General features: G+C 46.0%; 2 protein-coding genes across 5 annotated transcripts in view; both read left to right on the top strand.

The window, feature by feature from the left end:
- cntln (centlein, centrosomal protein) overlaps positions 1-381 on the top strand; it is a 56847-nt gene extending 56466 nt beyond the window's left edge. For both annotated transcript variants that reach the window (XR_007481346.2, XR_011086849.1), the window contains one exon: positions 237-381. The gene's annotated coding sequence lies outside the window, so the exon portion shown is untranslated. The remainder of the gene's footprint in view (positions 1-236) is intronic.
- On the top strand, positions 324-20941 carry sh3gl2a (SH3 domain containing GRB2 like 2a, endophilin A1). 3 transcript variants are annotated; one of them, XM_049719935.1, is made up of 12 exons: positions 324-523; positions 9901-9969; positions 10058-10130; positions 10269-10412; positions 10486-10619; positions 10681-10839; positions 10958-11061; positions 11148-11266; positions 11442-11456; positions 11571-11582; positions 18273-18284; positions 18372-20941. In XM_049719935.1, exons 1-12 carry the CDS (start codon positions 479-481, stop codon positions 18566-18568), a joined length of 1083 nt encoding a protein of 360 aa, XP_049575892.1. In that variant the 5' UTR covers positions 324-478; the 3' UTR covers positions 18569-20941. The 3 variants fall into 3 exon arrangements, with proteins under 3 accessions (XP_049575892.1, XP_049575893.1, XP_049575894.1); XM_049719936.1 differs by lacking the exons at positions 11442-11456; positions 11571-11582; XM_049719937.1 differs by lacking the exons at positions 11442-11456; positions 11571-11582; positions 18273-18284.
- The last annotated feature ends 439 nt before the right edge of the window (positions 20942-21380 follow it).

Genomic DNA, 21380 nt, shown 5'->3' with positions numbered 1-21380 from the left:
TCTTCAACCCCATTTAACTCACGTCACGTGACTCGTAGTATGTATGTGTTAATCGGGGATTTAAAAGCAGGAGATTAGCTGTTCAAACCACCATCTTCATCTAATTATCCTACCATTAAGAATCAACTAATTAGTGTGATCACTACATATACCAAGAAATTATGCAAACGCTTTTTTAGGTTTGGCTCAATAACTGTTTAAAATGAGACACGTCTCTGCCTACTGATTCTTTGCAGGAGTCCTGTTAGGAGGGGGCGGAGTTACTGTCACGACGTCACCAAGCCAGCGCCTGGTCACCTGCTCCATTTGTGTCCAATCGGCTTTCCGAGGAGAGCCCAGAGAGACCCCAGCAAAGTGAAGACGTAGCAAGGATAGCGTGCGGCAGCCACGACGTTCTCCAAGCCCGCCGTGCATAATAATCCGTATTAATAATTCCATCCATTCTTTGAATCCTGAGCCGTCTCTGCAGTCTGCAAGCATGTCTGTAGCGGGCCTCAAGAAGCAATTCCACAAAGCCACTCAGGTAAGTGAGAACGTCTTGCAGAATGTCATGTTTTTTGGTCATTCGTGTTATTTTCAATTGTATTGGGTGGAGGCTCTGCTGGTTGCTGCAGCAGCTCACCTCACCTTTGATTGAATCGGAATTCCAGTCTTTGCACCGCATAACAGTCTTCCATCCTACCCTTCAGATGACATTCTGCGTCACGTGACGTGGGCTTGGCGGGTAATAGCAGCCGAAGGAATGCATTTTTTATTAGCATTATTATTAATTTGCTGCACGTGCGTGCACACTCCACGATGGGGGGTGTTATGCAATCGTTAAGTGCGACCGGCCGGAAATCCTCTCCTCTCAATTGCAGCACGCCATGACCTGAGCGCCCTCTAAGCATTAACAGGCGGACACTTCATTAGGTACACCCCCCATATTTATACAGTTGCCCCCCCAAAAAGAAAAGTAGCATTGTATTAAAATAAAACATTGTTGGATAAAGGGGAACTAGGCGTGTCTCACCTACATAGAAATAACAAATAACTTCAGGAAAGTAAATAATGAAACTGTTTTTATAACATTCTGTCCCCCCTTAATTCAACTGGCCTGCTTCTGGTGTGTGCACCTTGGCCACTAGGGGCAGGATACGACGGACAGGTAGACTATATGAAGAAAACTCTGGCAACCATGTTGCTATATAATTAGTCGTTTGTAGTCAAGGATAAAAGTGTGAGTATGATTATAGCATGTGTTGCTGCACCTTTTGTGTTCATTTACCCGGTTCTTGCTTGTCGATGCTAGTTTTGTTAGCGTAGCTATGGTGTTTTGGTTTGTGTCTTAGCATTGAGCTAGTGGATCGTAAAACAAAGTTAATGTGGTTTGGTTAGATACACAATGTGTATTTTGTTTAAGTTTGATGTTGGCAACAAACTGCATGAAGCAAGCACACTGGGGTACTATTTAGAAAAATTGATCAGAATCTATCCAACTGCTTCTTGTTATTAAATTCGCTGCCAACATCTAGCAATCATAACTCATAAAATAACAAGGTATATGAGAAAAAGTGTCAGAGTCACACATATTGAGTTTTTTAAATGTTTAAAAAAAACAAACATTTGAATTCACTGCAAGGGAAATCGTCTCTCGTCTGTCCTGACCGAAGGTTATCGAGTATCTCATATGTGTCTTGACAGTCCGGGTCATCCACGCTATCATAAAATATCAGTAAAATCGTTGTCAGCTGCGAGCACTGAGTTAGCGTGCCGGTGACAGCACATTCAAAAAAGGCCTCCGATAGTCTTGTGCAGGTCACCAGTAGCCCGGCTGAGTCATGGACGGCGCCCGCCCGCCCGCCTTCCCTTCACTCACCATCGGAATGCGTCACCACGCTCGTTCGATTCCACATCGTTATACAACCGCTTTCTTGTGACGACATCATGACGTGTCAGACTTTTGGAATTTGGAACATTTGTTGTCGAGAGAATTTAGAGGGTTACTTGAATTTATTTATATTTTGATAACTATGCAAAATTGTAAGTTTGCTTTGGAATTCAGTCGGATCACATTGTTGTTACAAGATTTGTATGAGGTCAAAGCTTGGTTTTCTCAATTAACATCTTGTTGGCGCCCTAGTCTGCTTGTGAGTTGTTTATGTTGTTGTTTATGCGCCAGCGAGATGCTTGAAGAGGTGACGTGAAGCAAATAACACTTAAAACATCATTAGCAGAAGCGTTAAATAGAAAAGAGAGAGAAAAGCTGCTCCTGTCCGGGAGTTTGTTAATCATTAGCTCATTTTGCCGCACTGGACCAAGATCAAGTTGTTAGAGTGCCATTGTTTTATTGTCGCCTGTTGGCTGCATTTCTCAAGGACTCGTGTGTGTGTGTGTGTGTGTGTGTGTGTGTGTGTGTGTGTGTGTGTGTGTGTAAGGCTATAATTCTACGAAGCACTGTGTTTCGGCTTTTTACTTTCTTACTCCCTGTCACACATTTGCCATATGAAATCTTTATTCAATAATTCTACAGAAAATGTAATTTTGGAGGAAGGAGGAATTAGATTTAAATGTTAACAGGTGTTCTCCGCAGGTCCCCTCTAAATGTGATTGGTGAATTCTGTCAACACAGCCCCATTACTACTTTTTTAGGGTGTGCACACTTCTGCAAATACATCAACTTGATTGATTTTGCTTCCCTTTTCTAATTTATTCCTCAATTGAGTTGTACAGTTTATAGGTCAAATCAATGATGGAGAAAACTAGCTAGCTATCCATCCATATATCAAACGAGCCATCTTGCTAGCTAGCTGGTCAGGCTAGCTAGCAAGCTGTCATCTACCCATAGATTTGTCCAACTAACCCCATTTAGACAAAAGACCCCCACCAACTCTCTGCTCCCCTGCCATGACCCAGACATAATCAGACTACACACACACACATAGCCGACACACACACACACACACACGAATGTGATAATCAAGAGATAAAACATTGATCAGATGCATATCTGCACTAATGGCACATTACTCCATTGCCAGTGAATGTCATTTGACTTCAGTCATTTAGGTCCTGCTAATCGTGATAATTGATTAATAGCAACGCTTCATTTATGTCAGCTAATCAAATGTAAAGGCCCCAAAGAAGCCAGGCTGCTTTATCCGACTAATGTAAAAGGCATTGATTCTCGTTCAAGTTATTTGGCACTTCCACTTGAAATCAAACTAATGAAAGCCACACAGAAACTGGCTTACGCCGAGCCGGGAACAGATGGCCGGTCCCAGAAATGCTGCAGTGACCTTAGCGCTGCGCGTCTGCTCGTCGCTAACTAGCTTGGTAGCTTTACGTCAAGTCACGCTAAAGGTCTTAAGCGAGGCGCACGTTCACCTCCACCTCCCCGTTTATTTTTGCGATCACGTCGGTGTCACGACGTCTCTCTCGGGGGACTCAAGGACGCCGCGGCCATTTTGCAAAAGGAGTGCGAAGGGAGAGAAAACTGCAGTCAAGCTAATGAATTTAACACAAGTAGAAGCGAAGAAAAGTGTGTGTGAAAGATTTTGCCATGCACCCCAACTTTGCCTCGGAGCAGACGTTCCTCTCTTAGAACGCCTCAGTTCCCTCTGATGTTTTTTTTTTTTTGCATGGAGCTGCAGTTTTTCCTCATCTGATTCTTGTGTGTGTGTATGTGTGTGTGCAAGCAGCATACATACAAGCTCATTGTCATTGCATGTGTGTGTGTGTGTCCAAAGTTGTTGTGAATGATGGCATTGCTCGCAGCCTTCCGTTCATCCATTAAGAGTGATTGTTTGGCAGGATGTGTGTGTAAGTGCAGGAATAGTAAGACAGGTATGGGTAAGGGGGGGGGGGGGGGGAGTCCTCGAGGGGGAGCAGATTGCGAGTGGGTGAGTCATGCCGCCTGGATGCTCGGCGAGGAGCACGGCAGTACAACGGAAAGTCCATCCGGCTGGGAGATAACAGATGGGGGAGGATTGTGGGGGAGCGGCGCAGGGGGGCGTTTCCCGAGGATGGGGGGGGGTCCAGAGAAGCCAGCGAGTTAAATCCTACTGTGATACTGAAGCTTCACGTTATACGTCAGACGTGAAACCGATTAATCGGCTTGGCGTTTATATCATCCGATATTTGGCCCTTTTCAGGTTATTGTCTAAACGTCACGCAAAGAGCGAATGCTAATTGCTAACATAATGATGAACCCGTGGTGACACTTTCTTGTACGATCTTCATCCAAAGTGCTTTTATTGTGGTCATGTCATGGAAATGATCAAGTTAATCGTGTCTGCAGTTCTCACATGTCAGAGGACAAAGCCTCGTCACGCTAATGCTCTCTCGCTCACACCCAGCTTGATAACGAGATGGCTTTCGGTTCATCTCCAGCACTTCCACCTCTTTTCTTGCTTCTCTTCTGTGAAGTCTTCATTTGACCGAAATTGTTTTTGGGGACTTTTTTTTTTCCTGCATCGCACTCAGGCTTTTGATTTAAAGTCTTGTTTACACACAGCGCTACTGTTTCTGCTAACCGATCAATACTGCAGCACTTCCAGGCGCCGGTCTTCTGAGTACAGTCGTGCTGCTCTACTTGAAGGACGAAAAACATGAGGTGGACTCAATATAGACTTGCCTAACCTTTTTGAAAGTGTCCTTCTCAGAACTGGAAACTGTGAACAATTCTGATAAGGGAACCACCATGAAGGCTTCAAAACAAAATGACGGACTTCCTCTTTGTTCTCTGGTCTAGACTCATGAGACTACTGAATTTTTAAATGCCTACCAATGTTCTTGTTGCTAAGCAAAACAGTCTTCAGAAGGGGAATATTCAAAAATGATTCATAATTTTTTCAGACAAGTCTGTTTTCAAAGCAAAATGGCCGACTTTGTGTTTCCTGTGTGTGAGACTTCCTTAACTTTTGCGTCGAAATGATTCCAAAAGTGCAAGGTTGTTCCCTGGCGCATTATTCGTTCCCGGGAGGTTAACAGCAGACGGACGCTGTCCGTCACCGACCTATTTTTAGCCGGTCGCAACGGGAGCGCCGGTGCGCACGCTTCATCGCTTCATTTTTGAAGTCGAAATGAAATGAGGCGTTTTTTTTCGCAGAGTGACGCTGAAGCGAAGATGCGCCTTTCTCTGCCGTCCTCCCTCCCGTCTCTCAGCATCAGTATGCGGGCCACGGCTGATGTTTTATTCAGTGCGTGGAACATTCCGGGGCATCCATTTCTGCAGAGAGGAGTGAATTGATGCTTGAGGCACCGAGAGGGAAATTCTTGGCTTCCACTTTGTTTCGATCATTAACAGAAATGGAAAGACGGTGGTACTTTATTCAAACTCTTCATCTAACAACAACATAGAATGTAAAAAATGTTTTTGTCGATGGATGACCTCAGAGAGCTTCTGAGGTTTCATTGCGTCATTAAGGACCCTGAGAATGGTCATCAACCCCCTTGAGGTCAGCGGCGCCATTGTTACTTAATTAAATGACGCCGGCTTGACACTTTTTTCAATCCTCATTCCGTCTTGTTGATAGGCTGAGTTCATTCACTGAAGGTCACGATTTTATAGGAGCATATGTCACGACGTACGTGCGCTTTACAGCCTCGGAGACCTTGCAGGTCATATTGGCATGGTTGAACTTTAACAGTCGGTCAAGTAGAGGTCAGGAACTTAAGCTTGCCATGTGGCTTGGTGTAGTTTTCTACTGACTGACTGCCAGCTAGTGGAAGAGCATTTCATTGTTCTGCCTATATGTTGCTGGCATAGATGTAAAATAGATAATTGGAGATAGCTTGTGCTTGATCAATAATTTTTGGACCGATTAAGTGAAATTGGATCATGATAGATTTGAGGACGTTTTTGTTTTTTTGTTGCTACGGAAAGGGAAACGGTCGAATGGGATCGATAGAGAAATGCGATGATGGGGAGAAGAAGATGCGTCACTGCCAAGCAGCTGCCGCGACTTGTCCTCAATGTGAAGCAATTTGTCTTGGCCGTGTCGAGCTGCAGATGGTCCATTCCTTAATTTGTCCACCCTCGATTTGTAGACGAAAGAAAATACAACCTCACGTTTTTTGTGCTTTTTTTTTTTGGGAGGCTTAAAAACAAGATGATGGCATTTGTTCTGCCACGTGCCGAACATGACCTCCTCCCCTCCCCGGCGGTCGGCAGACTGGATGATTCCGCCAGGATTATTGAGTCATTAATCCTAGTGTGGTGATTTTTGCATCGTATTGACAGAGAATCTACGCGACCTTAATCTTGGGAAACAGGCACGCGTGGCCGCGCCCACTTTGTCATGTCGTAGACAGAATTTAATGGCCCTAAAACACGTCCACTTTGAAGGCAGTCATCAATCCTCACTCAAGTGTAATTGTGCCGTGCAAGTGTGAGGTTGAACAAGCCTCTCGGTCGTTCGGTGCCAGGTTCACGTCTTTTCGTCATTTTCCGTGTTTGTTTTAACACGTCGATGTTTCGCATTAAGATGCTGAACAGCCAACACTCTTTAAAAAAACTCGAGAGAGGCGTTCCATATTTTACCTTTTATTAGGTCACCGAGCTCCAAGAGGCATTGCTCTTTATTATTTTGCCAAAGCATCGTCGCGCTCCGATCGAACGTCTGCAGTGAAGAACAATTTGTTTTTCTTTTTTGTCTTTATCGATCCGAGTATGAACGCGGCTGCTTTATGTCCTCCGGGCGTATTGCCGCGTGGCTCTCTTGAAGCTCCCGCAATTCATCTTCATCAGGCGTGATAATGAATCTTCTTGCAAACCAAACACCGTCGTTGCGGCTACACTCTGTTAAATGTGGAATGCGCTTAGGGAGTCCACAGGCAGCCTGTTTTTCTTGCTTTATTTTAGTCCTCCCGTTTGGCACAGGCATCGACTTCTTGTGTGCTTTGGATCTTTTGGAACCGTGACTGTAATATTAAATCAGGGCCGTGCTTTAGTAAAAACTCGATCATGTGCGAGCTTGCTCATCCCCATCATCATCATCGTTGAGCACACATACACTCGTAGGGTGCCAGCTGGTCGCCTCCCCCGCCGACGGAACGGAGCGCCACAGGGACGGTGAGGGCGCTGGGCTCTGAGGCGGCGTTCTCACGGCCGTCGTTACATAAGTGGAGGCTTTGGCGTCACGTGACAAACACGCACTAGAAGCACGAAGGTCAGTCCATGTGGACAACGGGATGAAGCGTTTATGTCATCGTGGAAAATAAGTAGTCTTGTTGATTTGAGATTAAAGGCGATCTTCCGTTATAATCACTAATTTTTGCTGTCAAAATTGAATTTTGTGGAATCAGTTGCCACTTAAAACCTTGACAGAGGTAAACTTGACCAATAATTCATATGAGAAAGAGTATGACTCATTTGACTTATTTGAAAAATAGCCAGAGTGTACAGTTGAAACATCCCTCCGGGTGCCGATAGGGAGTCGGGATGGATTAGCATCATCCTAAAAACGGACTGCCTGTTGGCGTTGGGCTTGGGGATTTACAAAGGACAAAAGGATTTCCCTTGGTTCTATGAAACCGTAATCGGCGAACAAATGTTTCCTCTCTGAAGAATCGGCGGTTAGCCACTGTTAGCGGTTAGCCGTTTGGTCACTGGCAAATGGAGATTTTCCTGGTTGATAAATATCTCGGCCAAAGTCATTTTGGGTGCCCATTGAAATTTTCAGAGGACAACAAATGTCATAATAGTTGTAAATTCATATGATAATCGATTTGTTGTCGATTCATTGCTGTGCCTCTGGTCCACTTGCGTTTGAAGGCCTTCTCTCTCTTTGTAACTCGACTTAATCACTTCTGTGGAACTATTGTCCAATCAGGGCCCCCATGCGGTTGATTACATTAGAAGGCGTTTTAAGATGGATGGAAAAGGACTCCGTTTTTTTTCCTGCAGTCACCTGTCCCCCGGAATAGCCTCGCTAATCACTCCTGTCTTTTTTAATCTGCCTCTTCCACACCGGCTGTGTATTTAAAGGCAGGAAGGCTCCGATTAAAGCTCTGAGCAGGAAGGGGAGGGGCGCCAGTGGATGGGGCCAGGGGGAGTGTACTCACATTGGTAGCCATGTGAGGCCACCCTAATGCTAAAATAGGTGCGGCAAAAAAGCTTGCCGGATGGTCAAAAAAGAGGCCAAATGTGCAAACAAAATAGACTGCTGCCTTCCAGTGGCTGAGAGTGGAATTACACCCAAATCAAACAAGAGGGGTTTCCAAACTGTAAAAAAAAAAAAAATTTACTGCGAAACCCATAAATTTAAAAAAAAAAATGATTTGGAAAATAGAGTTGTTGGAATGTGGGAGAAAATTCTAGTCATCAGGCAAAATAATTATTTGGCGTTCTTCTTTTCCTAATCAGTGGGTCATGTGTCCTCCGGCCACTGCCGCTTGGTCTCCTTTTGGAATGAGTGAGCGGTAAATAGCGTTGGCTGATGATTCTGGGTGGAGAGAGCCAGTGAGGTCGCCGCCTGCTCGCTTGCAGCGCATCCTGGCTACATTTGGAGCATTTAATCCCGTCTGATTGGTTGGCGTGGGTGCCAGGTGCAGAAAAGATGTGACGCCTGGAGCTTTTCCCTCGCCGCAGAACTTTGGGAGGATGAAGTTGACGATGCCAACCTAAGCCGTTTAGTGAGCAAAAATTCTAAAGCAAGGTCAAAACTTAAATTGGGACAACTTTAAATTTTCACATGAACAAAACATGAATTATTTTACCCAATTTGAATTTTTATTTAAGTTTGTTGCCTTGAAATTTTGAATTCACACAACTTTTTTTTTACTATACAATTTTTTTTAAAATTAAAAATCAATTGTTCAATTGCTTAATTGTTCACTTTGTTTTGGAAAATGCCTCTCATTTATTTAAATATTTTTTACTATAATGCAGGTTTTTCATACTTTCCTCATAAATAATTCATCCTTTTTTTAAACATCGTTTCTAAAGCCACTGCTGAGTTTCCATCACAATTCCTGATTGATCACAAACCTAAAGACGGCATAATTTGCCTTTTGTGTCCTACTCCACAATTATGATCCGTCTCAATCAGGCCTATTTGTGCTTGATGTCGTAACATATCCTTTTCTCCCTTATCTAACCAGCGTGCGTTAAATATGCACACTCTCCATGCAAATGCGATATTCAGCAGCTGGAGTGCTGATTGGCAAAGCACGTATTTCCCTCAAGTCCTCCATTCGCATAAAGAGAAGACGTGGCTATTATCGTGTGTACCTTGACCAGCCCGGCGCGGGGAAGATAACCGTCTCCACGGCAACCTAGGCGGATAGGAGAAGTCGTAGTGATGTGCAAATGGATGTAGACTCCAGTGTGAGTGTGTGTGTGTGTATGTGTGTGTCTTTTGCTGAAATGACTCATAGAGCACACAAATCCTCAGGAAGTCTAAACTGCTGTCACAGGCTTAACATCATAACCTCCCTCCCTGCCGCCATACATTCATCCACCCGTCACTGTCACAAATCACTTTTTTTTATTAATCTAATTTTATTACATTTTTGTAGTCAGCAGTATACTGGGGAATTGTGTTCAAGTTTTAAATTATTTAAATTTATTAAAATTATTTAATTACATTTACATGTATTAAATAACAATGAATAAATTAAATATTAATTAAATTTATATATAATTTAAATGATTTTTTTTTTTTTTTCTTCAGTCGCTCATGGTAATGTTACCTGAATTCTTTTTGTCACCATCCATCTCATTCAATCCTCTGCTGGCAGTGTGTCCTCATTGTGTCAGATCGTCGCTGCCCCCTCCAGGCGACTTGCCAAGATCCAGCTCCAGTTTCCAAGGCAGCAGTTGATTGACATTGATGCTTAAACACATATGGAAGAAGAAAAAATCATATCTAAGTAATAATAGATGGGAAATTAAATCGTGTTGTGTTTCTTTTGCAGAAAGTGAGTGAGAAAGTGGGCGGAGCTGAGGGAACGAAGCTCGATGAGGACTTTATGGAAATGGAAAAGGCGAGACAAAACTCTATCAAGCAATACATCAATATTTGCATTAAGTGTAATTTTTATTTTATTGTGATTTCTTTCTGAAATTATACAGAAGGTGGATGCAACCACCCGGGCGGTCATGGACATCATGACCAAGACGACGGAGTACCTGCAGCCCAACCCAGGTGACAAGGCCCAGATGAGCTGGTTTCAAATCTTAATCGTCACTCATTCGTCTCAAAGTTTTACTTCAAGATCATTTTTGAAGGACCTCAAATTTCATGCACTAAAATGAATGTTGTTGTTTTTTGGGGACTGGTCAGCCACCAGAGCCAAGATGAGCATGATGAACTCCATGTCTCGCATGCGTGGTCAGGAGAAGGGACCCGGGTACACTCAGACAGAAGCCATCTTGGGAGAGTCCATGCAGCGTTTCGGTCGCGAGCTCGGCGAAGAGTCCAATTTTGGTGAGTGGCTGACGCCATTTTTCTTTTTTAACACGAAAATAATGACACATTGAAAGTTCTCGTCTTCCTCCAGGCCTGGCTCTGATCGACGCCGGCGAGTGCATGCGTGAGCTCGCCGAGGTTAAAGACGCCCTGGACATGGAAGTCAAGCAGAACTTCATCGACCCGCTGCAGAACCTTCACGAGAAAGACCTCAAGGAGATCCAGGTGGGTTTCTCGGAAACTCAGGCGAGGGACTCGGCTGATCGGTTCGTGTGGTGTTTCGCAGCATCACCTGAAGAAGATGCAGGGCCGACGTCTGGACTTTGACTACAAGAAGAAGCGGCAGGGCAAAGTGACGGAAGACGAGCTCAAGCAAGCGCTGGAGAAGTTTGACGAATCCAAGGACATCGCCGAGCTCAGCATGTTCAACCTGCTGGAGAGCGACGTAAGCGTGAGCCCGGCAAAATTGAGGGAGCACAAAATCTAACGTTCGTTTTTGGCGGCAAAATCACCACAACATTTGGAGACACCAATCGTTGAAAAACTTTTTTTTGCCTCGACAGATCGAGCAGGTGAGTCAGCTGTCGGCGCTCGTCCACGCTCAGGTGGAGTATCACACCCGGGCGTCCGAGATCCTCACGCAGCTGTCCGGTAAAATCGACGAACGGTCAGTGCGTCCAAATTTGAATAAATTGTTCAAATTTTGGGGGTTTTTTTTGTCAAATGTTTTAAAAGCCAGTTTTTGTTGTGCAGGATAAAAGATTGTTCTCACAAGCCCCGCAAAGAGTACGTCCACAAGCCTCGCACCACTCTGGACTTCTCCTCCGTCAGCGAGAACCACAACGGTGGCATCCACGGCGCTCGTTCTCCGGGTGAGTGCGCAACCAAAACTTTGTAAAAAAATGGCTCAGAATAGATACCACAAAAACTATTTGTGTGGACTCAGTTGACTATTCCCCCAAGAAGCTTCTTTCTCAGTGTTTTTCTTACCCACCAAATTTTTTTTTTTTATCTATCCCCCCTTCTTTTTTTTGTTGACTCATCCAGGAGCAAGGTCACCAGGTGAGCCTTCTTAGGTCACACGCGGCGGCGTCCACTTGCCGCTTCACTTGACCTCCACTTCTACTGACTTTCTGTCTTTTGCTTCCCTTTTTCTCCTCCGCTTGCCGTTTGCAGCCAGGTCTCCAGGTGAGACAAAGCAGAAGGTTCCGCGTCATCTCCTCCATCCTTGCTTCAACTTTTTATGTTCCGAAAGCGCCTTAGCTCTTTTTGCTCATTGACGTTCCTTCTTTCCGCTCATTCCTCCATCCATCTTCTAGGGTTAGGGCTAGGGTTAGAGGGTTAGGGTCTGGGGTTAGGGTTAGGGTTTCCAAGGGGTTAGAGTTTTCCAAAGGGTTTCCAGGGGGTTTCCAGGGGTTAGAGTTTTCCAAAGGGTTTCCAGAAGGTTTCCAGGGGTTAGGGTTTTCCAATGGGTTTCAAGGACTTTCAAGGACTTTCCAGGGTCTGGGGTTAGGGTTAGGGTCTGGGGTCTAGGGTTAGGGTTAGAGCTAGTGCGAGGGTTAGGGTTAGAGCTAGGGTTAGAGCTAGGCTTAGGGTTAGAGTTACAGCTTGGGTTAGGGTTAGGGTTGGGGTTAGGGTTAGGGGGTCTGGGGTTAGGGTTAGGGTTTCCAAGGGGTTAGAGTTTTCCAAAGGGTTTCCAGGGGGTTTCCAGGGGTTAGGGTTTTCCAAAGGGTTTCAAGGGGTTTTCCAGGGGTTAGGGTTTGCCAATGGGTTTCCAGGGGTTTCCAGGTCTTTCAAGGACTTTCAATGACTTTCAAGGACTTTCCAGGGTCAGGGGTCTGGGGTTAGGGTCTGGGGTCTGGGGTTAGGGTCTGAGGTTAGGGTCTAGGGTTAGGGTCTGGGGTTAGGGTTAGGGTCTGGGGTTAGGGTCTGGGGTCTAGGGTTAGGGTTAGAGCTAGTGCGAGGGTTAGGGTTAGAGCTAGGGTTAGAGCTAGGCTTAGGGTTAGAGTTACAGCTTGGGTTAGGGTTGGGGTTAGGTTAGGGTTAGGGCTAGGGTTAGAGGGTTAGGGTCTGGGGTTAGGGTTAGGGTTTCCAAGGGGTTAGAGTTTTCCAAAGGGTTTCCAGGGGGTTTCCAGGGGTTAGGGTTTTCCAAAGGGTTTCCAGGGGGTTTCCAGGGGTTAGGGTTTTCCAATGGGTTTCCAGGGGTTTCCAGGGGTTTCCAGGTCTTTCAAGGACTTTCAAGGACTTTCAAGGACTTTCCAGGGTCTGGGGTTAGGGTCTGGGTTAGGGTCTGGGGTTAAGGTTTAGGGTCTGGGGTTAGGGTCTGGGGTTAGGGTCTGGGGTTAGGGTTAGGGTCTGGGGTCTAGGGTTATGGTTAGGGTTAGAGCTAGTGCGAGGGTTAGGGTTAGAGCTAGGGTTAGAGCTAGGCTTAGGGTTAGAGTTCCAGTTTGGGTTAGGGTTGGGTTAGTGTTGGGGTTAGGGTTAGGGTTAGGGGGGTTAGGGTTAGGGTTGGGCTAGTGTTGGGGTTGGGGTTAGGGTTAGGGTTAGTGGTTAGGGTTATGGTTAGGGTTAGGGTCTGGGGTCTAGGGTTAGGGTTAGAGCTAGTGCGAGGGTTAGGGTTAGAGCTAGGCTTAGGGTTAGAGTTAGAGCTTGGGTTAGGGTTAGGGTTGGGGTTAGGGCTAGGGTTAGAGGGTTAGGGTCTGGGGTTAGGGTTAGGGTTTCCAAGGGGTTAGAGTTTTCCAAAGGGTTTCCAGGGGGTTTCCAGGGGTTAGGGTTTTCCAAAGGGTTTCCAGGGGGTTTCCAGGGGTTAGGGTTTTCCAATGGGTTTCCAGTGGTTTCCAGGGGTTTCCAGGGGTTTCCAGGACTTTCCAGGACTTTCAAGGACTTTCAAGGATTTTCAAGGACTTTCAAGGATTTTCAAGGACTTTCAAGGACTTTCAAGGACTTTCCAGGGTCTGGGGTCTGGGGTTAGGGTTTGGGGTCTGGGTTAGGGTCTGGGGTTAAGGTTTAGGGTCTGGGGTTAGGGTCTGGGGTTAGGGTCTGGGGTTAGGGTTAGGGTCTGGGGTTAGGGTCTGGGGTCTAGGGTTAGGGTTAGGGTTAGAGCTAGTGCGAGGGTTAGGGTTAGAGCTAGGGTTAGAGCTAGGCTTAGGGTTAGAGTTCCAGTTTGGGTTAGGGTTAGGGTTGGGTTAGTGTTGGGGTTAGGGTTAGGGTTAGGGTTAGGGGGGTTAGGGTTAGGGTTGGGCTAGTGTTGGGGTTGGGGTTAGGGTTAGTGGTTAGGGTTAGGGTCTGGGGTCTAGGGTTAGGGTTAGAGCTAGTGCGAGGGTTAGGGTTAGAGCTAGGGTTAGAGCTAGGCTTAGGGTTAGAGTTACAGTTTGGGTTAGGGTTAGGGTCTGGGGTCTAGGGTTAGGGTTAGAGCTAGTGCGAGGGTTAGGGTTAGAGCTAGGCTTAGGGTTAGAGTTAGAGCTTGGGTTAGGGTTGGGGTTAGGGTTGGGGTTAGGGCTAGGGTTAGAGGGTTAGGGTCTGGGGTTAGGGTTAGGGTTTCCAAGGGGTTAGAGTTTTCCAAAGGGTTTCCAGGGGTTTCCAGGGGTTTCCAGGACTTTCCAGGACTTTCCAGGATTTTCAAGGACTTTCAAAGATTTTCAAGGACTTTCAAGGATTTTCAAGGACTTTCAAGGACTTTCCAGGGTCTGGGGTCTGGGGTCTGGGGTTAGGGTTTGGGGTCTGGGTTAGGGTCTGGGGTTAAGGTTTAGGGTCTGGGGTTAGGGTCTGGGGTTAGGGTCTGGGGTTAGGGTTAGGGTCTGGGGTTAGGGTCTGGGGTCTAGGGTTAGGGTTAGAGCTAGTGCGAGGGTTAGAGTTAGAGCTAGGGTTAGAGCTAGGCTTAGGGTTAGAGTTCCAGTTTGGGTTAGGGTTAGGGTTGGGTTAGTGTTGGGGTTAGGGTTAGGGTTAGGGTTAGGGGGGTTAGGGTTAGGGTTGGGCTAGTGTTGGGGTTGGGGTTAGGGTTAGGGTTAGTGGTTAGGGTTAGGGTCTGGGGTCTAGGGTTAGGGTTAGAGCTAGTGTGAGGGTTAGGGTTAGAGCTAGGGTTAGAGCTAGGCTTAGGGTTAGAGTTACAGCTTGGGTTAGGGTTAGGGTTGGGGTTGGGGTTTGAGCTAGGGTTAGGGTTAGAGCTAGGGTTAGGGTTAGAGCTAGGGTTAGGGCTAGGGTTAGTTCTAGGGTTAGGGTTAGGGCTAAGGTTAGGGCTAGGGTTAGAGGATTAGGGTCTGGGGTTAGGGTTTCCAAGGGGTTAGAGTTTTCCAAAGGGTTTCCAGGGGGGTTCCAGGGGTTAGGGTTTTCCAAAGGGTTTCCAGGAGGTTTCCAGGGGTTAGGGTTTTCCAATGGGTTTCCATGTGTTTCCAGGACTTCCAAGGACTTCCAAGGACTTCCAAGGACTTTCAAGGACTTTCAAGGACTTTCAAGGATTTTCAAGGATTTTCAAGGATTTTTCAGGGTCTGGGGTTAGGGTCTGGGGTTAGGGTTTAGGGTCTGGGGTTAGGGTCTGGGGTTAGGGTTAGGGTCTGGGGTTAGGGTCTGGGGTTAGGGTCTGGGGTTAGGGTCTGGGGTTAGGGTCTGGGGTCTAGGGTTAGGGTTAGGGTTAGGGTTAGAGCTAGTGCGAGGGTTAGGGTTAGAGCTAGGGTTAGAGCTAGGCTTAGGGTTAGAGTTACAGCTTGGGTTAGGGTTAGGGTCTGGGGTCTAGGGTTAGGGTTAGAGCTAGTGCGAGGGTTAGGGTTAGAGCTAGGCTTAGGGTTAGAGTTAGAGCTTGGGTTAGGGTTAGGGTTGGGGTTAGGGCTAGGGTTAGAGGGTTAGGGTCTGGGGTTAGGGTTAGGGTTTCCAAGGGGTTAGAGTTTTCCAAAGGGTTTCCAGGGGGTTTCCAGGGGTTAGGGTTTTCCAAAGGGTTTCCAGGGGGTTTCCAGGGGTTAGGGTTTTCCAATGGGTTTCCAGTGGTTTCCAGGGGTTTCCAGGGGTTTCCAGGACTTTCCAGGACTTTCAAGGACTTTCAAGGACTTTCAAGGACTTTCAAGGACTTTCCAGGGTCTGGGGTCTGGGGTTAGGGTTTGGGGTCTGGGTTAGGGTCTGGGGTTAAGGTTTAGGGTCTGGGGTTAAGGTTTAGGGTCTGGGGTTAGGGTCTGGGGTTAGGGTCTGGGGTCTGGGGTTAGGGTTAGGGTCTGGGGTCTAGGGTTATGGTTAGGGTTAGAGCTAGTGCGAGGGTTAGGGTTAGAGCTAGGGTTAGAGCTAGGCTTAGGGTTAGAGTTCCAGTTTGGGTTAGGGTTGGGTTAGTGTTGGGGTTAGGGTTAGGGTTAGGGGGGTTAGGGTTAGGGTTAGGGTTGGGCTAGTGTTGGGGTTGGGGTTAGGGTTAGGGTTAGTGGTTAGGGTTATGGTTAGGGTTAGGGTCTGGGGTCTAGGGTTAGGGTTAGAGCTAGTGCGAGGGTTAGGGTTAGAGCTAGGGTTAGAGCTAGGCTTAGGGTTAGAGTTACAGCTTGGGTTAGGGTTGGGGTTAGGGTTAGAGGGTTAGAGGGTTAGGGTCTGGGGTTAGGGTTAGGGTTTCCAAGGGGTTAGAGTTTTCCAAAGGGTTTCCAGGGGGGTTCCAGGGGTTAGGGTTTTCCAAAGGGTTTCCAGGAGGTTTCCAGGGGTTAGTGTTTTCCAATGGGTTTCCATGTGTTTCCAGGACTTTCAAGGACTTTCAAGGACTTTCAAGGACTTTCCAGGACTTTCAAGGACTTTCAATGATTTTCAAGGATTTTCCAGGGTCTGGGGTTAGGGTCTGGGGTTAGGGTTTAGGGTCTGGGGTTAGGGTCTGGGGTTAGGGTTAGGGTCTGGGGTTAGGGTAAGAGGTAGGGTAAGAGGTAGGGTTAGGGTCTGGGGTTAGGGTTAGGGTCTGGGGTCTAGGGTTAGGGTTAGAGCTAGTGCGAGGGTTAGGGTTAGAGCTAGGGTTAGAGCTAGGCTTAGGGTTAGAGTTACAGCTTGGGTTAGGGTTGGGTTAGGGGTTAGGGTCTGGGGTCTAGGGTTAGGGTTAGAGCTAGTGCGAGGTTTAGGGTTAGAGCTAGGGTTAGAGCTAGGCTTAGGGTTAGAGTTACAGCTTGGGTTAGGGTTAGGGTTAGGGCTAGGGTTAGAGGGTTAGGGTCTGGGGTTAGGGTTTCCAAGGGGTTAGAGTTTTCCAAAGGGTTTCCAGGGGGTTTCCAGGGGTTAGGGTTTTCCAAAGGGTTTCCAGGCGGTTTCCAGGGGTTAGGGTTTTCCAATGGGTTTCCAGGGGTTTCCAGGTCTTTCAAGGGCTTTCAAGGACTTTCCAGGGTCTGGGGTTAGGGTCTGGGGTTAGGGTTTAGGGTCTGGGGTCAGGGTCTGGGGTTAGGGTCTGGGGTTAGGGTCTAGGGTTAGGGTCTGGGGTTAGGGTTCGGGTCTGGGGTTAGGGTTAGGGTCTGGGGTCTAGGGTTAGGGTTAGAGCTAGTGCGAGGGTTAGGGTTAGAGCTAGGCTTGGGTTAGAGTTACAGCTTGGGTTAGGGTTAGGGTTGGGTTAGGGTCTGGGGTCTAGGGTTAGGGTTAGAGCTAGTGCGAGGGTTAGGGTTAGAGCTAGGGTTAGAGCTAGGCTTAGGGTTAGAGTTACAGCTTGGGTTAGGGTTGGGGTTAGGATTAGGGTTGGGGTTAGGGCTAGGGTTAGAGGGTTAGGGTCTGGGGTTAGGGTTAGGGTTTCCAAGGGGTTAGAGTTTTCCAAAGGGTTTCCAGGGGTTAGGGTTTTCCAAAGGGTTTCCAGGGGGTTTCCAGGGGTTAGGGTTTTCCAATGGGTTTCCAGGGGTTTCCAGGTCTTTCAAGGACTTTCAAGAACTTTAGAGTTCTTTCAAGGACTTTCCAGGGTCAGGGGTCTGGGGTTAGGGTCTGGGTTAGGGTTTAGGGTCTGGGGTTAGGGTCTGGGGTTAGAGGTAGGGTTAGGGTAAGAGGTAGGGTTAGGGTTAGAGGTAGGGTTAGGGTTGGGGTTGGGTTAGGGTTGGTGTTAGGGGTTAGGGCTAGGGTTAGAGGGTTAGGGTCTGGGGTCTAGGGTTAGGGTTAGAGCTAGTGTGAGGGTTAGGGTTAGAGCTAGGGTTAGAGCTAGGCTTAGGGTTAGAGTTACAGCTTGGGTTAGGGTTAGAGCTAGGGTCAGGGTTTGAGCTAGGGTTAGAGCTAGGGTTAGGGTCAGAGCTAGGGTTAGGGCTAGGGTTAGTTCTAGGGTTAGGGCTAAGGTTAGGGCTAGGGTTAGAGGGTCTGGGGTTAGGGTTAGGGTTTCCAAGGGGTTAGAGTTTTCCAAAGGGTTTCCAGGGGGGTTCCAGGGGTTAGGGTTTTCCAAAGGGTTTCCAGGAGGTTTCCAGGGGTTAGGGTTTTCCAATGGGTTTCCATGTGTTTCCAGGACTTTCAAGGACTTTCAAGGACTTTCAAGGGTCTGGGTTAGGGTTTAGGGTCTGGGGTTAGGGTCTGGGGTTAGGGTTAGGGTCTGGGGTTAGGGTCTGGGGTCTAGGGTTAGGGTTAGAGCTAGTGCGAGGGTTAGGGTTAGAGCTAGGGTTAGAGCTGGGGTTAGGGTTAGGGGTTGGGGTTAGGGTTGGGGTTAAGGGTTAGGGTTTAGGGTTAGGGATTAGGGTTGGGGTTAGGGTTAGGGTGATAGGGTTAGGGTTTATTTATTTGTTAAGCATGCTCCCGGTTAGCTTAGCCTAGTAGGGGCTCCGCCTTTGATGACCAAAATGTCAAACTGCACCTTTCCTAAAACATGAAACACCTTTCCATGTGTCGAATTGGAATTGTGAAAACCTTCCGACTAACATTTTCAATCTTTGTCTTTCTCTTTGGCTTCGCATCGTATCCTGTTGCCTCTCTTCACACCGTCAGCTCGGTCCCCAGGTGAGCCCTGCTGGTCGCAGGGGTTGTCAATGTTTTGTGGGTCATTTACTTTCCTTTTTCCAACAAACTTTTTTTTTTTTCCGCCAGCCCCCATGGACCAGCCGTGCTGCCGCGCCCTCTACGACTTCGACCCAGAAAACGAGGGCGAGCTAGGCTTCAAGGAGGGTGACATCATCACCTTGACCAACAAGATCGACGACAACTGGTACGAGGGGATGCTGCACGGCAACTCGGGCTTCTTCCCCATCAACTACGTGGACATCCTGGTGCCCCTGCCGCACTAGAGCGCCACCTGCTGCTCGTCGCTGTAACGCAGTCACGGCCACGTAAGAAATCAACAAATGAAAACATCTCTTCCCCGAAACGACCCGATTGAACCCAGCCTGCTGTAAACTGCTTAATGCAACAATAAAGCACCGGGCGGCCTGCGGCATAGTTTCAACTCTGCATCCGTGTGGTAGTCACCCCCCCCACCCTCCACTCCACCATCCCACTTTATGTCCGTTGCTGTACTTTGTGAACGTCCGCCCCAGTAGATAGAATTTTCTCTAAAAAAATAAAATGTGTGCATTATATTTGTTAGCGATCAATAAAGTAGATCAAAAGAAGGTGTTTGGCACCTATTCAACATCCTCCATTGCTTTAAAAAAAAAAAAAAGTTGGGTTTGCAATCCCTTTGTTTGTGTTTTTATGTTTGTATTTCTTTTTGATTTGGGACTGCAGTGTCTCAGCATGTTGTGTAAAATGGGGTTCAGATACCAAAATGAGCGAACAATTGCAATCTCTTTTATTTTTGCATGTGGGGCGGAACAGTATCTATGTATGTGAAATTTCACGTCCGAGCCAGTGATAAGTGATCACTTGATTTTCCGAAAGATGCAAGTTATGCCGTAACATGTGGTCGCTCCGTATGAAATGAAACATTTTTGGTAAATCGGTAAGGATACTATTTTAACTCGCCCCCCCCCTCCCCCCCAAAAAAAAATTACATATAATAACATTTGTTAAATAGCAATTTTTTCGCGATTTAAGTGACGACATAACTTTAGGAATATGAAATTGTTGATGTAATCTAATGTTCTATTTTTAAATCAGTAATGTCGCTAGTCAATTTTGGCCGATGGCCAATTTGTCCTGATTTTATTTTTGCCTGTGCGAGGGGGCAATTCCAAATCATATCCGTGACTGTGACATTCCACGTCCAAGCCAGTGATTCATGATGGTGTGACTTTACGAAAAGTTGTGACGTAACGTAAGAAAATCTGATCTGTGACATGGCATATTCAAGCCGGTGATTTGTGACGTGATGACGTGATTTTCTTACAAACAAAAGCTGTGATTATAATGTTTATTTATGTGTTTATTTATTTATCGAACATAAGTTTTGACGTAATGTACGACAAATGCAATACAAAATATCAGTTTATTTATTTTTTTAGCGCTACGATATATTTTCCATTATAGTCTAAAAAAAATCTTAATCACATTACAATACATAGATATCATTGATTTTTTTTTTTTTTTTTTTTTGGTTTTGCTGGGTTGGTGAGCTAGTAACCCTTTGGTATCCATTCATGTCATCTTCGTAGCTTGTGTAATAGACGTAAGCGGTAGATCAAGCATTCCCCATTAAGGACTCAATGCCTTGAAAAACCTTTGTGATGTGGTTGGCATGGTTACCATAATACGCACTGAATGGTTCAATAATTTGTGAAAAAAAACACCACAGTCAAATGGTAAAAAAAAAAAACGCATTGTGTCATATTTTTACTCGCACTGCAGACTTTAGAGTCGACCTACTATTTTTAAACTCTTGTGATTGGGGGGATTGTTGTGCTTGGAAAAAAAAATGTGATTATTTTATAAGCATATCTAGTGTTGCAAATGTATAGTTGTTTTGATTTTCGAATTTTTTGGCCATATATCATGTTCAAAATTCTGCTCGCCAGAAGCTGAGCAGCATTGTGTTTGGTTAGAGTCAGTGTGAAAAATATGAATACATGTACCCCTATTTAAAACAATGTTAGGATTCAACACGCCGATATATTTAAGCGTGTAATTACTCTTGATGTTTAGTGGATAGCAATTGGGCAAAGGTGGTCTAAAAAAAAAGTACTTACCTTGACGTCCAATTAAAAAAATGCCGCTAAGGCTTGGCAGCCGTACAGACACTTCTCATCATGCCCTCGAGCTGCATTCTGATTGGTCTACTCGTTTTCCGGAGGGAGGGGGGGATTATACAGAATTATATTGTTTTTTCTTTCATTTTAATAAGGGTTAAATTCCCTCTTTTTCTCTTTGACTTAAAAAAATGTATTTTTGCCCTCAATGAGGACTGTACAGCTGTGCGCGTGTTTAATTTGTGTGTGTGCGCGTGCGCATGTGTGTGTCGTCGCTCACCCACAGTCACGTAATCTTATTTTTGTAACCATGACAAAGTATTGACATAATGACATAGATGTAAATATATACTATATACTCCGTAATATAAAACTGGAACAAAGAGATAGTCTGTGTGCTGCACATCATCATGACTGTTTTTCTTTTTTCTTCTCGGTTTTGCTTCATTCTTGCACTTTGGATTTGAAGACTGTATGCTTGATGTAAAGATAATGTTATAAGTCAATGTCCTGTATTCCAATAAACAGAGAAATGTGTTGGTTTGGGGTACTGACCTGGGTTGGTGGTTGTGGACAGATGTCCATGAGGCCAATTGCTGAATTTAGCAAAATTGCAGCTAAATTCCTTTTTTTCTGCTAGCTGCCATGCTTTTTTTTTTTTTTTTTTTTTTTTTTTGTAGTACAAAATCTTAATTATTAGAACAGGCCATAAAAAAAACATGTCCCGCTGTGTGAGTCACGACACAAGAGAAATAAATTGGAGTGGAGCTGGAGCGCCCTCTAGAGACAACACAGACATTGATTTGGATTTCTTTCCGCGCATCATTTACTCATCATTCTATCCACCCAACCACCATACATGTGTCTATTTCACGTATTGTAGTCCAAATAAGCAAATATAAATAATAAATAAACTGGAGACACACAAAGTGTTTGCGTGTTAAAAAGCATTCCTAGGAGCTTCTCTCCTGGTGGG

The sequence above is a fragment of the Syngnathus scovelli genome, chromosome 5, assembly GCF_024217435.2.
Source record: "Syngnathus scovelli strain Florida chromosome 5, RoL_Ssco_1.2, whole genome shotgun sequence".
Lineage (NCBI taxonomy): Eukaryota > Metazoa > Chordata > Actinopteri > Syngnathiformes > Syngnathidae > Syngnathus > Syngnathus scovelli.
This window is presented reverse-complemented; position numbering and strand designations above follow the sequence as displayed.

Coding starts and splice junctions, on each gene's coding strand:
- sh3gl2a (XM_049719935.1), top strand. CDS start 479: ATGTCTGTAGCGGGCCTCAAGAAGCAATTCCACAAAGCCACTCAG. Junction 10,620..10,680: donor AAGACCTCAAGGAGATCCAG/GTGGGTTTCTCG, acceptor GGTGTTTCGCAG/CATCACCTGAAGAAGATGCA. Junction 11,062..11,147: donor TCCGGTAAAATCGACGAACG/GTCAGTGCGTCC, acceptor TTTGTTGTGCAG/GATAAAAGATTGTTCTCACA.